Source organism: Marmota marmota, unplaced genomic scaffold (genome assembly GCF_001458135.2).
Source record: "Marmota marmota marmota unplaced genomic scaffold, marMar, whole genome shotgun sequence".
Classification (NCBI taxonomy): Eukaryota; Metazoa; Chordata; class Mammalia; order Rodentia; family Sciuridae; genus Marmota; species Marmota marmota.
This window is the reverse complement of record NW_025999968.1, coordinates 53,807,934-53,833,417: the sequence shown is the minus strand read 5'-3', so window position 1 is coordinate 53,833,417 and position 25,484 is coordinate 53,807,934. Positions and strand designations below refer to the sequence as shown.

Sequence of the window (25,484 nt, the reverse complement as noted above, 5' to 3'; positions counted from 1 at the left end):
GCGGGTCGCCGCGGAGGCCTCGGACGGGCTGCCCCGCAGCCACCCGGAGGCGCCGAGCTCGGTGAGTGTCTCCGTGCCTGCCAGGCGAGGGGCTGTCATCTTTTCTGGTGGGGTCAGCTGTGAATTAGGGATGGGAAGTTCTAACGTTCGGGGCAGAGAAATGGGCGCGCAGAGTTTCTGTCGCCTGTGGCCTGAGGGTGCTCTGAGCCTCGGGGGCCGATGCTCTTGAAAGACGGGGTTTGTGGAGGCTGCCCCAGGTGCGGCGCCTCTGCTCCAGCGTGGAGGTAAACTGCGAGAGAGCGCAAGAAAGCCTTAGAACCGGTCCTGGAGGGCAGCTTGGACGGCACGGTGCTTCTCTCGCACACAAAACTACGCGGGATGGAGGAATAGTGAGGATAAATCTGTTAAGAATTCACGAGCATTTGTCTTAATCTGAAGCCTTTTGGGTCTTTTAGCTTAAAGTTTGTATGTCAGTTATTAAATGCACAAAACTGGCCTTTTTCCCTATTAATTTTAATGTTAAAAGTTCAGACCCAAAGTGAAAAAACTGATAGGATTGAATGGAGTGTATATAAATTTGTGTGCACTGGCATTTACTGAGAAGGTGGTTTGCCAGGTGAGCCTCTGTACCCATTCAAAGCAAATTTTAGCATTATTTAAGTTTTAAAAGGACAATTTTCTTATCCTCAGTTTTCAGATACCAATCAAGAAAATGATATGCTATGGGAAGAGACGTTATCTGAAAGAACAACAGCTACGGAACTATCCCAGGTAATACTTTTTAAATATCATTAGAATGTATGTTTTTATAAATGCATCCTCAGAAGCATTTTGCTTGAAAAATAGTTTTGCAGAGATACTTGAAAGTGATTATCTTTGTACCAGAGTTAAAAAGATGGCATCAGCCAAGATAAAGGACTTGGTATGTTATAGTAAGTATTGCTGTAATGGTCACCAGAATTAAAGTAGGCATAGTGGATGAGAGTTGTTGGTTGCCCTTTACCCCCATCAGTTTTTTAACACTCTTCTTTCTTGAGCTTATCACTCAGAGGAACCCCTCCATACTAAGCTACTAATTCAACTTGATCCTTTACTAAATCTTCAAACAAATCCTCTGGTTACCTCCACACAATACCTTATCTACAAGAATTCTTGTACTGTAGATAATGTTGACTTGAAAAGACCGCAAAACAGGTTAATGGTAGATTTTTGAGATCAGAAAATGATTCTGAAATATGGCCTTTAAGGGACCTACCTAAAGTTACCTGCAGGAAGAGCAGCTTAGCCTAAGTTCCAGAGATTCAAAGGCTTTAGGTACTTTATCAGACATTGGGAAGATTTCTACTTTGATAGCAACATCTGTAGTACCATATAAGTGTTCTTTTTAGTAAAAACTAAAAAATGAAATAAGTTCCATTCCAACAACACATTTTTGTTTCTTAGAGAAAACTACTATTAATAGGTCAATATAGCACCTTCCAGAATTTTTCAGTATGTAGTGTATTTTTAATGATATTTAGTATACAGTTTATATAATTTTGCTATTCAGAGACTGTAGATATGTTAATTAATAAAATATTTAGATTAAAGAGTTTTTCTTGAAACTCTACAGATTTTTGTGTTTTCATTTTCTTTTAAAAGGCTTCACACATATCTTTCTCTGAATTGGATACTCCATTCTCAGAAAATACTGAGTTACCTGTGGACTGGAGTATTAAAACCCGACTCCTTGTCACCTCTTCTCAACCCTTTACCTGGGCAGATCATCTGAAAGCACAAGAGGAGGCTCAAGGTCTTGTTCAGCATTGTAGAGCAACAGAAGTTACTTTGCCTCAGAGTATAAAGGTAATTCTGAAATAAAATAACTTTGTTTTAAAGTAGCCAATAAAGTATTTTAAAAATGCTTCTGTAAAATATCAGAGAGATTTCTTCCCATTAAGTTTTTCTTCTGATATCTAAAGATAAAAAGAGTTGGGGAATTTTGTACCTTCCAAATGGTGCTTTCATACACATTTTTGAGAGATTGTATAATAGCCCATTAAATAGAGAAACCTGTCCTGAGAATTAATCAGTGGTAGAGGCATCAAACCATTCTTTTCTAATGCTTTTTTTGGAGAGAAAATAAAAGGAAATGAAAAGCAATTGACTAGGTTACAAGAGCAGTGGATTTTACTGGTTTTCTTGTATAGAATATATAGTCTTTTTAGATATGCACTGATATCACTACCTAGGTAATGGTCTATTGTAAATTTAGAGTTCTAGAGTGGTTCTAGAGAAATACAATTTTATTGCTTCGAAGCAGCTCATCAACTCAAACTAAGTTAAAAAGAATTACTTAAAACTTTGTATATCTGTTTCAATAAATCAGGAGGATTGTCATATGCATTACCAGTGTACACTGACTATTTTTGAAAGTGTTTCTGTGGGGTACAGGGATTATGTATAGCATAGTGCTCTCTATACAAACATACTTCTCCTGCTTATGAAAGAAAATACAGTTTTTGTTTTTAAGGGTAGTAGAAACAGGAGAATGTTGCCATCTGTGTTATTTGTGTGTTCCTTCTGATATGTTTAGCAGACTAATTGCTCGACAGAAAGGTTTGCCAAAGATAAACTATATTTCAGCCCCTGTAACAGTAATGCTTTTCCATAAAAAGCAATCAAACTTCGTAGATTAAATGTTTGATACACATTGTCTCTGGTGAAATTCTGTACTTCTCATGGGTCAAAAGTGATGCACTATCCCTTCTGGATTTTAGGATCCTAAACTCTCCACTGAGCTCCGTTGTGCCTTCCAGCAGAGCCTTATCTATTGGCTCCACCCGGCCTTGTCTTGGCTACCACTCTTCCCTCGTATTGGAGCTGATAGAAAAATGGCTGGAAAGACAATTCCTTGGTCAAATGATGAAACAATGCAACACAGTTTAATGAGTGACTGGTAAGATTAGTTCAAAACAAAACTTGTGCAATTCAGTGGTGAATTTTTATTTTAGCAGTATCCTTTCCTTATGGAAATATAGACTGGTAGAAGGATCTCACTGCCCTGAATTTTAATAACCAAACATTTAAACTGTTTGCTTCTTTTAGCTCTTATCACTCTTTATCAAAATATGAAAATATATATATATATATATACATACATACATACAATAAATACAGACAGGAATAATTATTTAATGTTACTTATCAGTGGCTGCTGCTCTTCTCATTAGCATAAGTTGCTAAGAGAAACTTAACAGCTAGTTATCAATCAATTAAGGTTATTTTTTTGTTTTTGGTCTGGTAGTAGGGGTTGGACCCAGGAGTGCTCTGTCACTGAGTTACACTCCCACCCGCCAGCCCTTTTTATTCTTTGACAGGATATCACAAAGTTGCTGAGGCTGGCCTTGAGATCCTCCTGCCTCAATCTCCCAAGTTCTGGAATTATAGGTATGCATGACAGCTCAATTAAGTTTTGTTAAGAAAAAGGGTAGCATTTAAGTGATAAACACTATTAAAGTATTAAGAAGTTATCCGTGAGTTCCTGTTATTTCAGTCTTTAATTTTTCTTCATTGAACATGAACACAGTACCTTTATTTTACTTATTTATTTTAAGTGGAGCTGAGGATTGAAACCATTGCCTCATGTGTGCAAGGCAAGCACTCTACCTCTGAGCCCCAACCCCAGCCCCTTAATTCTAGTTTTTTAAAACCAAATTGTACCTAACTGCAAAATTTCAAACCAGAAACTAAAACATTTGTTTTAAGCAAGGTGTCAGACCAAACTATACAAAACCTTAAACATTTAAGTAAATGTTTTAATAATATCTAAGGAAAATTCTTTTGCTTTATAGGTCTGTGAGCTTTACTTCTCTGTATAACCTGCTGAAGACAAAACTTTGCCCCTATTTCTACGTTTGTACCTATCAGTTTACTGTGCTGTTCCGAGCAGCAGGATTCGCAGGAAGTAATGTGGTAACAGCTCTAATATCTCCTACAACTAGAGGTTTAAGAGAAGCTATGAAAAATGAAGGTAAAAGTTTAGATTTGCAGTAGGGATACTATACTGCACTTAATATATAGTAAAAATTTATATATATAAAATTTTAAAAGCTACAATTTGAATTTCTTTAACATTTAATTACTAGTATTATTTGAAGAAACATTTTTTTTCCCGCAATTGAATAAGCTGTCCATTTCACATAACTTTGAGTTAATAGTGTACCCTTCTCTAATCTCCTAAGTAAAACTTTAGCACAATTGGGCCACAAAGTTACCATCTTAATATACTCTTCTAGAAATTCTTTCATACTACATTTAAATTATCTACCTCCTGAAAAACTTCATTTTTAAAAAATTTATTAATTTATTCTGATTTGTTATATATGATAGCAGAATGCATTTCAATTCATAGTACACAAAAAGAGCACAATTTTTCATATCTCCAGTTGTACACAGAGTCTCACCATTCGTATCTTCCTACATGTACTTAGGGTAATGATGTCCATCTCATTCCACCATCTCAATAACTTCATTTTTAAACTGGTCAGCCTATCAGTAATCATGAGATCTGTTTAGTAGATTTAATCAACACTTAAAAAGTGAACTGTAACACAGTATAACTTATGAAAAAGTATCACATGTAGTAACATTGTTTTCTGAGCCTTTTGTTTCAAGGACATGTGTGCATATGTCTGTGTGTTGTGGACTACTGTCAAAGTTTGAAGAAACTGACTTGTTTTTTTCATACAGGTATTGAATTTTCTTTGCCTTTAATAGAAGAAAATGACCAAAAGAAGAAAGCTCATGGAACAAGCATGGGACTTGGGGAGTATGTGATTACAATAAGTTTTACATAGTCCAGTGACTATGGGTTAGTGACATAGATTTGTAAAAGTAACAGGTTTGTTAAATAAGGAACTCTAACTGTAGCAATTTCATAGGGAGCAAGCAATAAGTGATGAAGATGAAGAAGAGAGTTTTTCTTGGCTGGAAGAGATGGGTGTACAAGATAAAATTAAAAAGCCAGATATACACTCTATCAAGCTGTATCCTTTTAATTACAACTAATTTTTACTAAATTATGAGCAGTTTAACATTGGGAGTTTAAAATAACTAATTTTAAGTTATCTTTAGATCATATTAAATCTAACTCTCCATTATGACATTAAGACACAGGACCTTAGATATCAATAAACTCTGAACTATTAAATGATTTTTAAGTGAAAACATTTCATGTTGGCTAAGTATGTGGGAGAAGTTTTTGACTAGAGAATGAATTCAGTTTTTATCAGTTACCAGTTTCTAGCAAATTGAAGTGGCCAACGTTAAGTGGATTTCAAACTTATGAAAGCAGTGAAGAGGAAGTGGTAACGTTCTCATTTTGTTTGGGAAAATGGGTCACAGGTGATTAAGAATGAAGGTAACTATTTTCCCATTGGTGTGGGATTTGCTTTTGTAATTTCCTTGATTGTCATCTTCAGCCGTAAAGAGAAACACGAAGTGCAAATGGACCACAGACCTGAGTCTGTTGTGTTGGTGAAAGGAATCAACACCTTTACACTGCTGAACTTTTTGATCAACTGCAAGAGTTTAGTTGCTACCTCAGGTGCACAGGCAGGACTTCCACCAACCCTTTTATCCCCTGTAGCTTTCCGAGGTGCCACAATGCAAATGCTTAAGGTAATTAAAAGAAATTATACACTTCACGAATTCCTATAACCTACCTTCTAAGAGGAACTTTTTGAAGATACGATTCTTTTTAAAATTGTTTAAATTGTAGATGAACACAGTACCTTTATTTATTGCTATCTGGTGCTAAGGAGCAAACCCCGTTCTTCATACATGCTAGGCAAACTCTCTACCACTGAGGCACAATCACAGCCCTACTGTCATACTTTTTGCGGGGGATGAGTGGGTACCAGGGACTTAACTCTAGGGCCATTGAGCCACATCCTCAGCCCTATTTTGTGTTTTATTTAGAGACAAGGTCTGAGTTGCTTAGCACCTTGCTTCTGCTGAGGCTGGCTTTGAACTCGTGATCCTTCTGCCTCAGCCAGTCTCAGGAGTACTCAACCACTGAACCACACTCCCAGCCCTATTTTGTATTTTATTTAGAGACAGGTTCTCACCGAGTTGCTTAGTGCCTAACTGTTGCTGAGGCTGCCTTTGAACTCAGGACTTTCTCTTGTCTCAGCCTCCTGAGTTGCTGGGATTACAGGCATGTGCCACTGTGCCCAGCTCCAATATGATAAATTCTTTGTCTTTAAAAAATAACTCCTAGCAGTGTTGTACTTAACATGTGTTTTGTTTTTCTCCCTGTAAAAAAGTCTTTGATATAACAGTTATATATATCAAAGAAATACCTGAAAATTTATGACATTGATTTTACTTGAATTATATGAAAACTTTTAATGAATAAAGTATAATTGATAGTAAACACATTTTGGTTTTAACCTTTTTTTAAAAAAAAAATATTTTATTAGTTGTTGATGAACCTTTATTTATACGTGGTGCTGAGAGTCGAACCCAGTGCCTCGCACATGCTAAGCAAGGGCTCTACCAGTGAGCCACAACCCCACTCCCTTAGTCTCCTTTCTTGCCATTTAAGGACAGGTAATCTCATTTATTCACCAAGGCAAAGACATAGTCAAGAATGTCATGTCATAGATCTCAGAAACTGGATCATTGGTTAAATGAAAAAAAAAAATGTATATCTGTATTGAAATATATATTCTCTTAACAGCAATAGAATTGATTTTCCCCAGTATTCTATATTGTCAATAAGTAAATAATTAGATAAAATGCTATATGAAAAAAAATGTATTGGAAATCTCATACAGAGGATACTGGAGATACTGAAAATTTACTAAACATTTTTACTCATAATAATGTATTGATGTCTTGAAAATTATTTTCCATAATTATTAGAGAAGAAACCCCAAATGAAAATGTTTTGAGTGCACTTCTAAGGAACAAATGCTTGAGAGATGGTGATCGTAATTTCCCTTTTTTTTCTTATGAAGGCACGAAGTATTAATGTAAAGACACAAGCTCTTTCTGGATACAAAGATCAATTTAGTATGGAGATTACAGGTCCAATCATGCCTCATGCTCTACACTCTATGACCATGCTACTCAAATCATCACAGAGTGGGTCATTCTCTGCAGGACTATATCCACATGAGCCAACAGCTGTATTCAATATCCGCCTGCCACTGGAAAAAATACTGGATAAAGTAAGTACACCCCTATCAACAGACCATTTTCATTATAGGTAATTTCCTCTAACTGAAGGAAATAATTTATAGTGAGCTGAATTTGTTTAAAGTTGTGAGACTGCTAATTAAGAATTGCAAAAAGGAAAAATCATGTCTACATGTAATTTTTGTGGGTAAATTTTTTGAATTTAGGCTACTAATGATGACTAAGAACTTGAAGATGAGTTTTACCATTGCTCTGACTCAAAGGTTAATAGTGCAGATTCTTTAGTAGTTTAATGTAAACATTTTTACTATGGGTATTTACTTAACCATATTTTCCTATAAAAATAACATTTAATATTTTAAGACTTTATTACTGTATACAAATTCTTAGGATTGACTTCTGTATATACGATTAATTACACAAATGGGCCATCTGTCAAAATTCTCATGGTAATTATTTAAAATCAAGTTTCAGAGAAAACGTGCTTTTTAACGACATATACATTATTTCCACAGGAAGTTGTTCATAAGGAGCTTACTAACTGTGGGTTGCACCCTAAGACTCTGGAGCAACTTAGTCAAATACCATTACTGGGGAAATCATCTTTACGGAAAGTGGAAATGAATGACTACATGTGTAATTGGAGATCCTGAGCACCAAAGTAAGCCTAAAAGGAATCTTTGAGGAAAAAAAAAAAAAGCAAGGAAATTCAAGATTCTTATACCTTTGGCTTTAAAGTTCATTTTGGAAGTTAAAGAAATGAATATACTTAAAGATGTTCAAGTGTTTATGAACATTAACTTTCTATATTAACTTTTATTACATGCACTGAGGAATAGCATTAAGGCTTTAAATCATTTTCCTTTTACTGTTTTGAAACTAGATTTTGAGGTATGAAGACGATGCATTTTTTAAAAACCTCAAATAATTTGAGAATTTTATATTGCTATAGTCCCAACTGTACACTGAGTAGAAAACAATTAAAATTGACAGTTATTTCATGGCATTGTGACTAATGGTGTCAGGGCAAAAATATTACTTTAGTAATTTTCCTAAGATTAACAGACTTGTTTTATTAAAAATGGTAGAAAATAAACATAGGCAATATGTGGAGCTGGTTGGTGATGTACCTACCTGATATATTTCCTACTGGTAGTTGATATATCAAGTTTTAAAAGGATATTCTAATCGTATGCCTATTATGACAAAGTAGCATTTCATTTTCTTTTGTGTGCATGTGTTGTGTGTATATGCATGTGTGTAAAAGTATTTTCATATAAACATGGTTGGAGATCAAAGGCACTGGGTAAAGAAATAGTATTAGTGAAGATGTGTTCACTTCATAATCCAGAAAATAAAACACCACATTTATTCCAGAGAAGTTTGTATTTGGGCCTTGAGCTTTTGAAAATAAAGTTTAGAGACATAGCATATGAATACCACTGTAATACACATGAAATATTCTATCAGACCCTAAAAATTAACATAAATTTAAACTTTCTCATAGTCAACAAAATAGTGGCTGGTTGCCAATTTTATTAGATAAGTTGGTTACAGCATTTTAATTATCAATTTACGTCTATCTAGGTGTAGCTGAAATTCAAAATGCACATCAAAGTAAAACTATATCACAACTCAAGCCATACTAAATGTACTTGGCCTCTGCAGTAAATTCTAATCAGACTTCATTTTGACACCCCTTCTTATGACCCAAGTGGCTTAAATGGGAATGCAGGACTTAGTGCTGATCATCACACAACATACCACTTTCTTTTTATAACCTCTACAAAATTTTAAGGGGAGATGGTGGCATTAGCCCTGTGGAACAGATCTTGCTTGATTACCTCAATAACACTGGCCCAGTATCTGTCCAGCAGAACCCATTGAGAAATAGTACAAGGTGCACAGCCCTTCACTGATTACAGGCAAGTGTTACAGCAGCCTAGCCATAAGGAAGGGAGTTACATCATAGTACAAAATACAGTATAAAAGCGTTATTTAACATTCCACACTGAAGATTACTGATGCCTTCAAACAATTGTTTGGATGTTAGCCACTTAAACAAATACATCACTAAGGTAAACAATATAAACATACCAAAACCCTGTATGGTTAAATACAATTTCCATGGTACAAAAATCAAAGCCTGGAGATGTTTGTACAGATTGCTTTTTACACAATGTCTTAAATTGCCAAATATTTACAACATTAAAGAGGAAATACATTGTGATGCAGAGTAAAATTATCTGAAATGATTAATATAAAACCTCAATCTATCTACGTGAGGCACTCCTGAAGCAAGTGGCATTAGCCATGAGGTCCTTTGGTACAAGGCCCATTGCTTGAAGAACCACAGTAGCTGCTGTGGCTTTAGCATGCTTCTTATTAGGGCTGGCAAAGCTGGGCTGGTAAGCGCTTCCATTTATCAATACCTATTCAAGAAAAACATACAATTGGGCTGGTAAGGGCTTCCATTTCTCAATACCTATTCAAGAAAAACATACAATAAGAACAGCATCAAACTTTAATATCTATTAGCTTTGTATTTTTTCACTAAATGCTAGAAAAATAATTTACAAAAATATAAAACCCATACTATGTAAATTAATCTCAGCCGCTATGTACATTAAATTAATGTCAGCCCAGAAAAAGCCAAATGATTTGCAAAAAGGGACTGCAAGTTAAGAGCAGTTTTCCAACTTAAAAACCCAACAACCTGATAAAAGTACTAGATTAACTTCCCACATTCCACTAGAAAATATGAACAACTTGTTTACCAGATTCTGCCCAATCTTTCAAAAAATCCAACCAATCTACCCACACACATACACCCCCAACCCACAGATTAATAATATTATCATATTACCCTCTTAACTTTTAAGTCACCAAAATAATAACATATTCAATTAGTGCAGAAATTCATATTTACCCTAAAGAGAAAATGTTTGCGATGATCAGGGCCACTATCATGGACCAAGAGAAATTCAGGTGGTTGCCACCTTCTCTTATTACAAATTTCCATCAAGGCAGATACAGGATGTTTGCCTGCAAAGAAAAAAAAACAACCAGTTCTAAATTATTTCCCATATCTTTTGTAACAAATTATGATTCAAGATTTAGGTGGAGCAAGATGGAAATTCAAAAATGTGCTCTCACCTGACAGATCTTTCATTGCAGCAGAGAAATTCCCAGACCTCTTTTGTGCTCTTTCTCCTACTGCAACAAGACCTTTAAAAAAAAAAAAAAAAAGCCAATTTTCACTAAATCAATTTCAAAAGCATCACTTTCAAGGATAATAGAGAAAAACTCCCAGTATTTAAGCCTGAACCTCAATGTTTTCAAGTAAAATATTCAACTGATTCATTCAATCTTTCTTTTAAGTTGTAGATGGACACAATGGTGCCAGGGATCGAACCTAATGCCTCACACACCCTAGGGAAACACTCTACCACTGAGCCACAACCCAGCTCCAACATTTATAATTTTAAAATCATATATGATCTTGGAACATGTTTATATAGTATAAGAATCTAGTGTGTAAACAAATATACAAATTAAATACCATTTGTTTACCATATGTTGATAAAATAAACATCTCCAGTTTATGCAATACTAGCTATTTTTCCAAATGATCTTATAACTTCCTGTCTTAAAAACAATGTGTTAGCTGGGTGTAGTGGCACATGCCTGTAGTCCCAGATACTCAGGAGGCTGAGGCAGGAAGATTGTAAGGTGGAGGTCAGCCTGGACAAGTTAGCAAGACCCTTTCTCAAAATATAAATGACTAGGGGTGTAGGTTCAATGGTATACCATTTCCCTAGCAAGTGTAAGGCCTTGTGTTCAATCCCCAGTACCACAAAAACAATCAAAATAATGCTGTTAAGAATCTGTTCCAGAAAAAGATACTGTCTCGAGGGATTTATAAATGAGTTTTCACATATTTTACTGGAAACTTCAATCACTCCCTTTGCTAATTATATGCCAGTATATTATTTTATCATCCAAAAACCTGTCCTTTCTGCAAACTTATACCCAAATCATGTACAATTCTAAGGAGAATACTTCCTGGGATCATGCAGTGCATACTTGGTACACAAGCATTCTGTTCCCAAATTCATCAACACAAGTAAACTTATTAACGCCACGTTATTGCTCAACTACAGAAACAAAAAACATTTCACTTCTGTAAAAATCGGGCCTAAACAAGCTATGCTGAGCTAACAGCCACTGGTGATTCCACTCAGAACACATTCCCAGGCAAGAAAACTGTTTAAAGATACTAAGTGACATTTTCTGAGTATACTAGCAGGCCATATAGACCTCACTCAACTGCTTCATATCAGAATATTGTGGGGCTGGGGATGTGACTCAAGCGGAAGCGTACTCTCCTAGCATGCGTGAGACACTGGGTTTGATTCTCAGCACCACATAAAAATAAAATATGGATATTGTGTCCACCTAAAGAACTAATAAAAAATATTTTAAAAAAAAGAATATTGTAACTTCCAATGTGCACCAACACAAGTTAATATGAAGAGGTAATAACACTGTTGTCAATAGTTGATTTACTGTTCTCCAGCCAACAACTTTACGACCAAGTGTGAAAAAAAGGAAAAGCAAAAACAGTTTATAGACAAAAGACTATCAAATAAGGAAAAAATGTTAAATATTTGAGAAAGAAAAAAATCAGTTCTTAGAAATGAAGGTAAATAAATAGTCCCTGTCAAAAGAATACATAATGACATCTACTTAAATTTATAGTCAAAAATTAGAAACATGAAAATTTTATATTTCAACTAGCATTGATGAAAACTGCCTTTCAAAGTTCAAACCACTGTCTCCATCTACATATAGATTAGCTAAAGTTGTTTGTTTCTGCAAAACAGCTGTGCATTACACAGGAAGAGATGCCACTAATTCAGAATACTAAGACCACAATAAATGTACAGAAGATGAAACCCTAAAATGTTAAAAGAGATATAATAAACATTTCAAAAGAAAACTTATTACCTTTTCGGTCTGTCTTAAAATCAACTAGGATAGGTTCCTTATTTCCTTCTTTGTTTTTTCCTAATCCTTCTCCTTCTCTCCAGCCCATTTTTCTCATCAAAACGGCTCCCATTCCTCCAGTTACCGGGGCTGCTCTTAAGAACTGATCCTATCCAAAGAAAGAAAGGTAAAATGTCCCCATTTTACAATTAGAACTTGACTACAGACACACTGGCAACTTTCTAAAAAGAGAAATCTTATTTTACTTCTAGATCTGTTATAGCAATTAAATGCTTCTGTACTTATATATATTGTAGTATATGTGTTCTAATTATTTTCACATTAACAATAGTATTTTGAAAGTCAAATGGCAATTTTAAAACAATGGCCCCTCAGCCCCCCTCCAAAAAAAAAATAGAACACTCCTGTTTTCGTCCACTATTTAGCTTCACTGGTATCTCTTCTTAGCTTGTAAAATAAAAAGAAGGCAATGTTAAAACAGTCAATAATAATAATTGTCCCAGGTGTACCTATTTTATGAATAAAGCCCAGAAATTGTTTAGAAATAGTTTGAAAACTGAAGAAGCATACTGTTGTCATCCAAAGTTTTCTTCCCCATTCTACTATAAAGCAAGTATAAATATTTTTTACTTAGAAAATCCCTAAGAAACAAAATAACTCTTTAAAATTTACACCACATAAACTACCCTGTAAGCATACCAAAATGTATTTGAATTCTTTTAAAACCTAGCTTGATGTTAAAAACTTTTAAAAAACTCCTTAAATGTTTACATACCTAGGCCTCGGTAGCAGCAGTGTTGTGAATAGTACGGCTGGCACTGACCGGGGCAAGAAGACAGCTACAAGGATTTGGCCCTGAAACAAGTTTCCATACAGAGGGGTGAAAGTTCACAGGTTATTCTGTGAACAATCATCTCTCTTGTATCCAACCCACTGAACCATAATTTCCATCAAAGCAGCAAACCACTTAATGTCCTAAGATGCACAACTATATACATTAGCATGGTCAATCATGGTAAGAAACAGTCAATGCCTCTTTTTAATGGGCATCAACAATACTGAAATCTATGGATCTGTATGGCCATTTTTTAAAAGATTTGGAAACATTTCCAAATCATGTTTTATTTTCCCTTGTGATTAAATTTTAGGTTAATGCTCTACAGGAAATAGCAAAAATCTTAATCAACAGGAGTCAAAAACATTGGTAGCTCAGAAAATAGTATGCATTATCCTTTCCTACATTGATAAGTTACTAGAAAATGTACCATAACTGGGTTTTTACACAGTAATAAAACTGTATAATCTTTGTTTCCCAGCTTTATAATTAAATACTAGGAAACATGCCAATGATATGTGAATAGACATTAAGTTCAACAAGGTGCTCTGATGGAAGGAGGCAGCTGTGGAGGTAAAAACATACCCCTGGTTCAGTTCCTTATTTGGTGCAGGCCATGCAGTGTAGATGTATAAAGAGAAAAGTTAGCTGATGCTTGGTATCAACTGCCTTGATGCTACACACCTAGAATGGCTTTTACTTACTTCCAGGTTCATCTGCCCCTCTTTTCCAGGAAACACTCCTAAAAAAAAGGGCAACTGTGCAGACAGAGTACAATATAAATCCCCAAATGACCCCAGTCTCCAACTGTTTCCATTTTCTAATATCTTCATTTGTTTCCTTTACCCAGGGTATATGCAGTTCACTAAAAAAAAAATCTGATTTATCTGAGTCCCACAATATTTATCAAGTCCATATCCAAATAATTTCATTTCAGAAAATAGTTTCTTATAAATCAATTACCATTTTAAATCTTTTAATAATTGAGAACACTTATAAAACTTTCCTCTTAATCTAAAATAATACAGCAACAAACTAAAAACACAGAACGTTGACATTCCCTGGGGTTTTTATTTTTAACACATGAGAGTGATGGCCTACCCTAAAATAAGAGAAGTTAAATGATTACTTAGACAGGTTTTCGGAACATTTCAACATTTAATGAGTAGACAGTATTTGAGATAGAAAACTTAAATTTTCATTTGCCCTATGACTTCTAAATGTTCTGCCCCATTTTTATAAAATACTCTCTCCTTAATTGATAGTAAGCAAATGTTCTTTAATTTTACACAGACATTTTCCAGGATGTATTGCTTTTTCCTATAATATTTAAAGCTTGGGTCTTTATACATCTTTACCATTATAATTCATTAAAATGATTTCCTTCCCAAAGTATATTTTAAAGGTTCTCCTAAACATTTTATATGTTTAAAAATCTGTCCTATCTGCAACACTGATAATACCAAAATATATATATATATATATTTTTTTTTTTAAAGAAGATTTATATGGAGCGAATTTTAATCAGTTAAATGATTCACTTTCTAAAGGTTACTTAACATGATATTTAGATGTAAACTAACAGGGAGCAGCACGAGCCCATCATTATACAAACGAAGACCAAAATTTTGCAACTGAAGCACATTCATAAGTTTCTACCTAGCACTGTACATGACTGTTCATTATGTGCCTAAACACCTCTAAGCTTCATATCTAATTTCCTGAATTACTGAGCACTGAGCTTCAAGACTAAATACTAAAGAATCCAGACTGAGGTATAGCTCAGTGGTAGATCTTGTGCTCAGCATGCTTGACAAGGACCTATGTTATATACCCAGCATCACCAAAAAAAGAAGATGGAAAACAAACAGATGTACATTTATAATTCTTCCCACTAAGTAATATAAAATATTAGTATATAAAGTTAATCCAAACTAGAATATTTTGCTAGATTATCACTTTTTTTCAACACCAACCGCCCCCCCATTAATTTTTTTTAATGGATCTGAGTATGTACTCATTGTATAATTAGTGCAACTGTCTTCAAAAAAAACAGGCCAAATAAGGATATGTCTTATATTAATTTGTTAATAAGAGCATTAACAGAGAATGTGTTACCAAAACTAGAAATGTTATAATATCCAAAGCAACTATTATCTCATTTTCTGCAAACTCAGCTCATCCATGAGTGGCAGCCATTGCAATTCTCTATAATATGTACCCATCACATTACTGATTACTCTTCTTTGAGGTTGTAAAGGACCTGTCTCCATTTGACACTTGGGAGACTTTGAAATTCCAAAATATTACTTGCCCACGATCACACAAGGAGTCAGGAATACAGCAGGATAAAGAAACCTTCCCAATCCATTAGTACACGCAGCCTCCCAGTTTCAGCACTGCTATACTGCCAGTACTCCTGAAACAAATTTCTCATCACCCATCAAACCAAACCACAACCCTTCACCAGAATACATTTCTTCAAAAAGCCCTTTTTAACCACCTAAGACTCCCCCAACAATGAGGCAGCCGTAGGTGGAGTTCACACCTCACTGCAGGAATCTGAGACCAGGTGCACCTACATCTTCGAAGCACAAGGTGTCCGTCCTCTCCCTTGATTTTAGGTATAATATCCTGTTTTTTCATGAAATCAGCGGTTCTCAAATTAAGCCTGTGGATCACCAGAGGCCATCAGGGCCTAAATGGTGGTCCACAGATAGTAATCTACATCCCCATCCCACCCCCATTCCCACCCTTCAACACTGCCCACCCCACACTCCAGCCATCCTCCCCCACCTTCCAGTCCCATGGCAAGTTCACCACATGCAGTGCTAATACTAGGGCCTCCCAACCACTTGCTATAACTAACAATGGACCACCACATAGGGACCTGAGGCTGGAAGTCACAACACGTGTGAGGAGTAAGGAGCCAAGGGATCTTATAAGAGGGCGCAGGCACTAAATGAGAAGGCAAGGACAGAGGAATAGAGGAATGGAACATTAGGGTAGTAGAGGGTTCTTGGGGGCACTGATCCACAAAAAAATAAACCTGTAATAAAGTATCCCATGATAAATAAAAATTTTGAGAACCACTGCTTTGAAATGATTAGGTTAGTAGTCCAACGGAAATTGTGGGATGTTCTGAACAATACCAGATACAGTTAGCATTCAAAACAAGTTAAAATAAAACCACCCCCACCAAAACCAGCAGCAGCACCAAAAATAAATAAATAAAAAATAACCTTAGGATATAAACTGAGTGGCTCTTGAGCCATATTTATACATTTGCCATTGTCTCATGATTCCGGTCCATCTTCAGCATCCATCCTGGAGTATATACACATAGCAAATTTACTCAGGAACTTTGGTTAGAGTCACTGACCTCTTCATGTATTTTTAATAAAACAGTTAAAAATTTTTAAGTTTGTACAGCAACACTTTTGTATGTGCATATGTTGTGTACCTTTTTAATCCAGGCTTGGGCACCAGTATTGGCCAACTGTTCTTGTGTTAGAACCTGTACTCCTGTACTTCCGGTGAACTGTCCAGGAATAGAGTTCAGCTGAGCCCAGGCATCAATCTGAAGAAAAGAAGCCGCCTTATTTAAGTAAAATTATTTATATAATTAAAATGCTACTGACAATAATTTAATTCACGAAAGAAAAATGATTTACTTCCTTTAAGGGATAAATAATAGACTAAAAAATTTTGTACTTTTAAAATATACTGAAATGATGCATATTTAAATTTAAATGTTTTCCTAAATCTCCCACAGCAGCAGTTTTATAGAATGAGATATATTTAACTGAAACTTAAATTATCAGTTACATGAAAAACGTTAAGACTTCATATTGCAAAGGCTCCCTGCCCTCCCTTTTTACCTACTGCATAAAGATGTATTCTAATAAATGTCATGATCACCTGAACATTTAATCACTTCCTTTGAGATAATACAATCCAGAACTAAGTTCATGACACATGCTTAAGATTAATAAGTACAGGAAATTGTGTACTCAGATACATTAACAAATTCCTTAAAAAACTATGGATTAGTCAGGCGTCGGGGAGGATGGCTGTGGAGTGTGGGGTGGCACACACTTATAGTCCCAAGAACTCTGAAGGCTAAGACAGGAGGATTGAAAGTTCAAAGACTGCCTTAGCAGCAACTTGGTGAGACCCTCTCTCTAAATAAAATAAAAAATAGAGGTGGGGATGTGGCTCAGTGGTTGAGTACCTGAGTTCAATCCCTGGTAAAAAAAAAAAAAAAAAAAATGTATGGACTATAACATTAATCACCATTATTGTGATAAAAGCTTTCATTCAAATTAAACGTACTGCACACCTGGTATTGTCAGAAACACCATTTCCTAACAGTGTACACTGTTCTATATAAATTTACATAGAAAGTTAAAAGAATGGAAAAGTTATCCATTGTAAAAAGCAAAGACTGCATTCAAATTCTCTGAGTTTGAATCCCAGTCCTCCAACTACTGTTTTGTGTAATCTTGGGTATCACTTAACCACTCTTTAACCATTTCCTCAGGTGAAACACGTAAACTAATAGTAACAAATACACATTCGTAGGGCTACTGTGGGCATTTAGCTATTTTTATATAGCTATATATATTTTTATATATATAGGAATTTTTTCTATTTTGTTCACTAACTATAGTATACAATAAACATTTACTGAACAATCAGGCTTTAAATCACTTTCATTCAAAATAAATCAGCTTAATAATCAATGCTTCATCACAATTTATGATTTTATCACAACTCATCTATTTTTTGTGAAATTCTCATTTACATTAAAACTTCTACATACCCGTTCTTGAGCTCGATTTAACATGCTCATGGCTTCAAGGTCAAATGCATTCTCACTGAGTCTTTTCTGAGCAAGTGCCCGTTCGCTCATTGCTGTAGAGATGTCCACAGGCTAAGAAAGAAAACATAGATAATTATCTCAAATTACCAAAGCCCCCTAAATTATAATAAATGTTCCTATCTTTAATTACTACATGTCAAAAAATATTCTTACATACTAGTAATCTTGTTATAAGTAAGAAGACTCAAAAAAAGTAAATTTGGAAAGAATATTACGTTTAAAACTATCAGATGCAGCAGAACCCAACACCAAATCTGAATAACTTCAGCTGTATTTTCTCTAATATCTACATTTCTAAAATATTACCCTGATTTACAGAGAGTTCCATTAAGAGCTTAAACTCTTATTATTTATTCAGAGGCTATTTTGAGCTATTACAAATTTTATAGTCTGTAGTAGTTCTCATTTGACCCTGAGTATTGGCATAATAGCAATAAATGAAGAAAATAATAGCAAAGTGAAGTTCTTGGAATAAGCAAGTGGAAAACCATTATGACGTCAATGATGGCTCCTTCAAGCAGCACATCGTTCACCTTCCCGCAGGTATGCACAAATAGAGTTTGGTATTAAGAACTGAATTTCTTCAAAAAATACATTCAGTATATAAATAAGTCTTTTTAAGTTTGCAGTTTACATACATTACCAAAGTTAAAATACTTTTGTGGAAGTCCATAACATCAATGATTAAACAAGATTCTCATTCTCATCAAAGGTTATATTCCAGCTTTTAAAACCTTACACTAGGGCTGGGGTGTAGCTCATTGGTAGAGTACTTGCCTATTCATGCACAAGACCCTGGGTTCGATTACCAGCAGGGGCCACCACAGACACAAACAAAAAAAAAAAAAATCAAAAGAAAAAAAAACTTAAGGGATAATTTTTGTATTTTAAAAAGGGTAATTCTTACAGCAAATTCTCAATATGTCAGATTTGTATAAAGTTTAACCTATTATTTCATGGTTTTTATCTAAAATTAGGAGCACAAGTTGATTTGTATCAACTAATTCTTTATTTTTCTTTTAACATCTTTAACCAATCGATATTTTCTAGTTATTTCACCAAGAAAATTCTTTTTGTAAAATGCTTGTGTGACTCGTGAAGGTTTTGATGTGATTAGGATATGACAAATATAAGGAACTCAATAACAGCTAAGGATTTTTATTAATTAGAACTACCTTAGTTTGATAATGTATTGTGTATGAAATAACTCTTAAAAATGAGCTCTATATAGTACAGAAGGCTATTATGACTGAGAATATAATTCATGCATTAGGATTTAGTAATGTTCCTTTTCCTATCTTCAGAACCCTTTATCACACCATCATTCTTAGTTTTCTTGCTGAAATACCTAAGATTCCTTTAGCCAAATCAAGTTTTTCTTCCACAATGCGTAAATTCCCCAATATAATTCCTTCTTAGAATTAAGTGCAAATTAAATTGAATTCATTCTGTAATTCTTAATTAGACTGTTCTATAAACTGTTTTCTTGAATGAAAGATCCTAAGTGCTTAATCAACTAAGTAATTTATCCACACAAATGGAAGTATTTCTAAGGCCTAAATAAATTAAGCAAAGTTAGACTGAAAAACTAAGAAATGTACTATGTTCATGTTTCATTTCTGCTGTAGGTAATTTAATTCCTAGTATTCAAATGTTTTATGTGATTCCTTGGATTTTAAGTGGGTATACAGATATTTCAAGACAAGATTTATGTCCAATAGGCCTACATTTAGATGTCTCCTAAAATGCTGAAGAATTATCAAGGTAATTTTTGAAGGACCACCAAATGATACAAGTACTGTCTAATTAATCTCCCCAGACTTTGGTTTTCACAGCAACCTATAAATGTAAGTGTTAGGGTACTTAGATATAAATAAGAAATATTTATTCTGGATAAATAAAATCTGAAGATATCAGGAAAAATGTGTCTACCCATTATCCCAACCCATAAGCCCTAACTATAAATTAGCCATAAAAGTACATTTAGATGGCTCTGAGAACACTTTTCTAGAAGGAAACTAATTTTCTCCAAGTGGAACACAAATGAATATACCTGTGAGTCATCCTGCTAGAGATATTTTAGATGTTCATATGTTGTCTTTTTAGCCTTTATGGTAAGAAGTAACCTAAATAGTTCATCATTTACCCCCAGAATGAAAATTTGTATCATTAATATTTCATATTAAATTCAAATCCCTCTATGAATGGAATCTTAATATAGGAACCCTGATGTTTACTTCAAATTTACTTTAGTTTATAAAGTTCAACTCTTTTTTTCTTTTGTAAGGTAGGACAATCCATCAATAGGTCTATTCATCAACAGGCTTCCTAAGTTCATATCAATCATTTATTCTTAAGTAGTACTTTAAATATTCTATATTTATATTTTTAAATGTGAAAATTATGCTGCAAATAGAATGACTCCAGATTATCTTAACCTTTTGAGGGTCCCAAAAGCATGTTTCCAGCTTTTCAAAGGAAAATCAGGTTATACAATAATGCGTAAAAAGCCAATTTTATAATCCCCAAAGCATTAACACTCAAGAACAAAGCAAATTGTGTTTAGCAATATTAAAACACTCATAAAATACCACAGCTAGTCTCAACAGCAGTACAGTCCAACAAAACTTTCTCCAGTGATAGCTGTGGACCACCAGAAAAGTTGGTAGCGTGACTAGAAAATTGACTTTTTCAGTGACTGGTGACTACTATGTTGGAAAATGAAGCTTTAGAATCTTAAGCATTCTTTAATATTTTTCAAAAACAGGTAACATGAGAAAGATACCAATGCTTTTTCTCATTTAGTTGAGAAAAAGAGAATTTTAATTTTTAGAATACTATTAATCAGATTGTCATCTACAAGCCTTATGTTTCCACTGATAAATTATAGAGTAGCCTGCTACTAACGTATAAAAATGACTGTGTAATAATACTGTGGGTATTACAATGGAGGAAATTTTAATTTCCTTTTTACTAGGACCTGTTCTAAAAGCTAAAATATCTATATAAAATGTCCAGAATTTTAATTCTCATGTTAAAAAACTACACAATTTTAAAATCAACAAGAAAGCAGATCTCTACTTCTAAAATCCACACAAGTATCCCATGTAACGTAACATACTATGCAAAAGGCACATGTGATACAAATTTTATACCCTTTTATAAAGTGTACATTTTATTTTTTATATCTTCATTCATTAAAATATCCTTCTAGATTAATTTACTTGTTAACCCAACTGTTTCCCGTAAACAGAACAAGTAACTTCAAAAAGAATTTTGTAAAATGTCAATAAAAGGATAAAAAAAGAAGTATTAGTCTTAGGATGGGATAAGTCATGTAAAAAAAAAAAAAAAATAACTCCTCCAAGAAAAATGTCTTCTACACAGGTAATTTGCAGATTCTAAATTAAAACAAGGCTTAAAAGGAAAAATTTAAAGAAACAACTAAAAAGAAAGCATCTGGCCTTATAAAAATCAAATACATTTAGTAAAAATTATTAATACACATGTTCATACATAACAATGACAACTTCAAAAAGCCACATGAAATACAGAATGTCCCCCATTATTGTATTTGATTGGTTTAAAATGTGAATTATAAGTCCTTTTATTATGAATCTTAGATTAATATAAGTAAATTGTAAGGGGACAACAAATTTTAGATAAACCTATTTTAAATGGTTCATAAATACAGCACAAAAAGCCAAGGAGACTCTAGGGAGAAATAAGTAACAAGGCTGTACAGTACCAGCATTAGAACCTGTATCTAATTTCCAATCCCAATGTTCATTTTACTCCAAGAAGTGAACTTTCCTAAACTTTGTAAATGGAGAGCTTCTAAATTTGAATAATATTTTCATAGGGACACAGGATTCAATAATACAAACCTAGCATATTGCTTGACACAAACATGTTAACATCCAAGCAATCATTTGAATTGGGCCCCTAAAACATTTATAATTGATATTAAATACACAAAAACTCCATACTATTGGTTATGAATGTAGTTATTACTCCATTTATACTGATGTCAGAGAGATTTAAATCTTGTAACCAATAAGCCTTTTGCTAACTTTATTACCAAGAATTAGTGCCTTTGAGGACTATTTTTTAAATAATTTTACAACCTTTTTAATTTCATTATTTATAAACCAAATATGGTAAAAATTCTTAAGTTACTCTTTACTGAAAATGCTGCTGCCTGATGGTAAGATGATGCTACGGCAGAAGGACACACAGTGTGATGAGTTGTTTTTCCTTAAGATATTATTTAGGGTGATTCATTCATGTCAAAAAGGACTCCCATGCAAGACAATTGGTGGGATTATGATTATATTATAGCAAAGATAATTTAACCCTTATGAAGATAAAAATCTGTGATCTTTGACTAACAATGTTTCATGGTCAAGATTAAAGAACCACAAACTCCATTTATATTTATTAAAATGAAAAGGTTTGATTGAAAGCTGACCATTTAAAAGCACTTTCTTTTAATATTACAAGTGAACATTTCCTCTGGGTATTTAACATTATTGCTAAGTGCAGATTTGAAAGCAAAACAAAACCCTGACCATTTTCTCACTAAAACTTTGGCATTTTGTTTAGAATTAAAGTTAACCTGCATATTCTTTGGTTCTAATCTTCTAAGTAGCTTAGCATTCTGGCATCAAATAGTTGTGTTCCACAAGAGGTATCTTGTACTTCCTTCATTTGGCCCTCTGAAAAGAACCTTCTTTCCTTGTTTCAATAAAGGATTCCTTTTTCTGTCAACACAGTAATTCTCCTGAACCTTTAATTAAAATCTGACAATTCTTTTGAGAGACAAAGCTATGGCTTCACTTTGTAATGTTAAAACTGAAAATGAGTATACACACACGCATTCTCTTGGCAGAAAGAAGTGTAATCAAGATTTTACTTTAAAACACTTTCCAAAAGTTCAACTGAAGTAAGTAAAAACGTTAAGGTCACTTATCTTCTCAGGAAAATTTCTTGGAAATTTGCAGTATTTATAGGTCTTCACTCCACTGGAAAATTTTTCTCTCATAAAGAATCTCCCTAGCTATGTTTCTTCCAACTGTTTAATCTGTAATTAATTAATTTCTAAAAGCATTCATATCGGGATTTTGAAGTTAAGTCTGAACAACCTTCTTTATCATGGTTTACACTCAAGCTACACAAGATTAAGTCGGCTGCAAATGTCAACTGACCTTTTCTTCTTGAGATGTGCACGTAGCGTAATCTGGGGATTGACAACTGAGCTAACTTAACTGGTTTCATGAAAATATTGTCCAAACCAGCTATCCCTCTCCTCCCTAGTGATGTCATAACTTGCTTCAGTTGGTGAATTCATTGTGGTCATAGACCATCACCTTTGACTGTAAGTTGCACTGGCTAGTTATCATGTCCCACTCACTGTACAGAACTTTGTTCACTTTCAAAATGCCGCAGGTCAAAAAAACACAGTGAAAATGTCGCCTGTGAATAGCTCAGGAGAAAAAAGATACTGCTAGCAAAAAGCTTCTGATTTGGGTTCTGTTTAATTTCTAATTTTATAAACAGGATATATTTGGAGAACTGGAAGTGTTTACTGGAAGATGATGAGATATGGCCAATGTAGGGAACCTGAAATGAATTGGTCTCAGATCCACATATTCCAGACTGCAAGAAAATGTCCGTAAGGGCATAAGATATCTAGTTCAGTCCTTGGACAAATGTCCAGGCTTTGGAAACCAAGGGCAAGAGGTGATGACAACTAGTCTATTGTATCACTTAAAATTCCCACCTCCCCTAATAAGTCTCCACCCTCCCAGATCCCCCAAGCGTGATCTTGCACAACAAGTTAAATAAAAGTAAACTGTTTATTAAAAGATACAGCAAAGGTACAGATACAGAGATACATACAAAGATACAGATATATATATATATATTTACATATATATACAGTCTTGCTGTTTTCATGTGCACTATAATTAGCAGCACATTATTTAATCAGGCGGCATTTTAATGGGGTTGTTTTGACACTTGGCATTGTTATTGCGTCATTTTGACAAGATACAACTATAGCCTTGTGGAAATTTCAAAGTGTGAATTCCACTTCTCCAACTTTTAATAGTAGCAAAGAGGGGAAGGAGAAGGGAACAGAGTACCAAGGCTGAACATTAGGTTAAACACAAGAATTCCAAAGGGCCAAGGTAGCACAGGGAAGGGGAAAATTATGAAAATTAAAGGCTATCTGACAAACAACCCAGAGAAATAAGAAACCATCACTTAAGGGCAATGGGCTATGTACCCAAGATGTTCTTATCAACCTACAATGACCTTTTCCAATCCAGTTCTTGTGTTGAACCTGAGGATCTGCCTTTCTCCACTCAATCCCTCCACCCAATAAATTTGCTACCACCAAAATCTAGAGCTATATAGCCTTGAAGCAAAACGGGAAGCTAAATAGTTGTACCTTGGGCTACCTTCCCACAAGTGCAAGGAGGGCCCAATGTTGGGTAGGGATGTGATAACACTGTTCTCTGCACTTCGATGCTTTTCACTTTGTGGCTTGGTTCCACAAAGTGAATTGCATCGAGTTACTGTCAAATGAGAAGCTGCGGGTTGTTTCATCTGTCGTTTAACCCGGCCCTGCCGTTTAACCCGGCCCTAAGAAGAGTGAAACAGAATCCAAATCAGATATAAAATAACAATAAAATGACAGATTCAGGTATAAAAAAGGAAAAACATGTAATATTCCTCTTACTTACCTCTGAGGGCAAATTGCTGCTGAAAACATTATCATCATCTTTGTTTTCTTCACCATTCTTCTCTACAGGAACCCACTCTCCATAAACACTATCTGCTTCCTTTTTTCGATGCTGAGATCCAGATGACACAGGGAATTCTTTTGTCAGTGTTACCTGACTTTTTGGAGGAGTTGGCTTTGCTGCAGCAATCTAAAAAATAATGTTTCTTAATTAAAACCCAATAAAACACGAAGTGGTTTCTAAGAATTTCACCATAATCTGGAGGAAATGTTTACTCTGGGAGGACATGGTTTTGTTCATTATTCTCCCACAGTATTTTAATAAAAAATTAATAAACGCCATGCGCATTTATCATCCATAAGTTGTGCCATTTCAATCTATATAAGCGCTAATACTCACATTCAGATTGAAAAAAATGGGCTTGGGTTCACTGAGTTTAAAGGGATGATGATAAAAAGGAGGTTCTTCTTCCTCTTCATCCGAAACATGAGGTTTATTCACTATTACATCATCATCTTCTTTACTCTGTGCAATCTGTTTGCATTTCTTTAAAAGTAAAAACAAACAAAAGATAAACCTTATGGTTTATGTAGAATAACATGCAATTTTTAAGAAAAATCAAAACCACATAAAGTCAACTTTCAAAGGTAAACAAATTAGTGACTGGTTATAAAAAGGTAATTTAACTTATTAGCTACTTAAACAGACTCTGGCTGGTCAGTCAGTCAACAACATTTATTGAGCACCTACTATGTGCAGAGCACTGTACTGGGCACTGTCTGGGGAATACAACAAAAAAAAAAAAAAAAAAAAAAAAAAA

At 34.4% G+C, this 25,484-nt stretch overlaps 2 protein-coding genes across 5 annotated transcripts in view; one reads left to right on the top strand and one right to left on the bottom strand.

Moving 5' to 3' along the window:
• Donson (DNA replication fork stabilization factor DONSON) lies at nt 1-8,191 on the top strand. Its single transcript, XM_015478716.2, has 10 exons — nt 1-61; nt 691-771; nt 1,642-1,845; nt 2,760-2,938; nt 3,834-4,012; nt 4,732-4,810; nt 4,923-5,027; nt 5,463-5,661; nt 7,005-7,217; nt 7,701-8,191. Exons 2-10 carry the CDS (start codon nt 718-720, stop codon nt 7,836-7,838), a joined length of 1,350 nt encoding a protein of 449 aa, XP_015334202.1. The 5' UTR covers nt 1-61; nt 691-717; the 3' UTR covers nt 7,839-8,191.
• Nucleotides 8,192-8,552: 361 nt separating this feature from the next.
• Nucleotides 8,553-25,484, bottom strand: part of Son (SON DNA and RNA binding protein) — a 31,896-nt gene continuing 14,964 nt past the window's right edge. Inside the window, exons 5-13 of one of the 4 annotated variants that reach the window (XR_007347746.1) lie at nt 25,064-25,210; nt 24,665-24,853; nt 17,856-17,966; nt 16,494-16,610; nt 12,971-13,050; nt 12,196-12,343; nt 10,342-10,413; nt 10,115-10,230; nt 8,553-9,670 (exon numbers count right to left, since the gene is read on the bottom strand). Coding sequence is in view for 3 of the 4 variants with exons in the window: in XM_015478708.2 (XP_015334194.1) it covers nt 9,459-9,617; nt 10,115-10,230; nt 10,342-10,413; nt 12,196-12,343; nt 16,494-16,610; nt 17,856-17,966; nt 24,665-24,853; nt 25,064-25,210 (1,059 nt within the window). In the remaining variant the exon portion in view is untranslated. Of the gene's footprint in view, nt 9,671-10,114; nt 10,231-10,341; nt 10,414-12,195; nt 12,344-12,970; nt 13,051-16,493; nt 16,611-17,855; nt 17,967-23,754; nt 24,564-24,664; nt 24,854-25,063; nt 25,211-25,484 lie in introns of those variants that run through there. The other 3 variants (XM_015478709.2, XM_015478708.2, XM_015478710.2) reach the window with 3 other exon arrangements.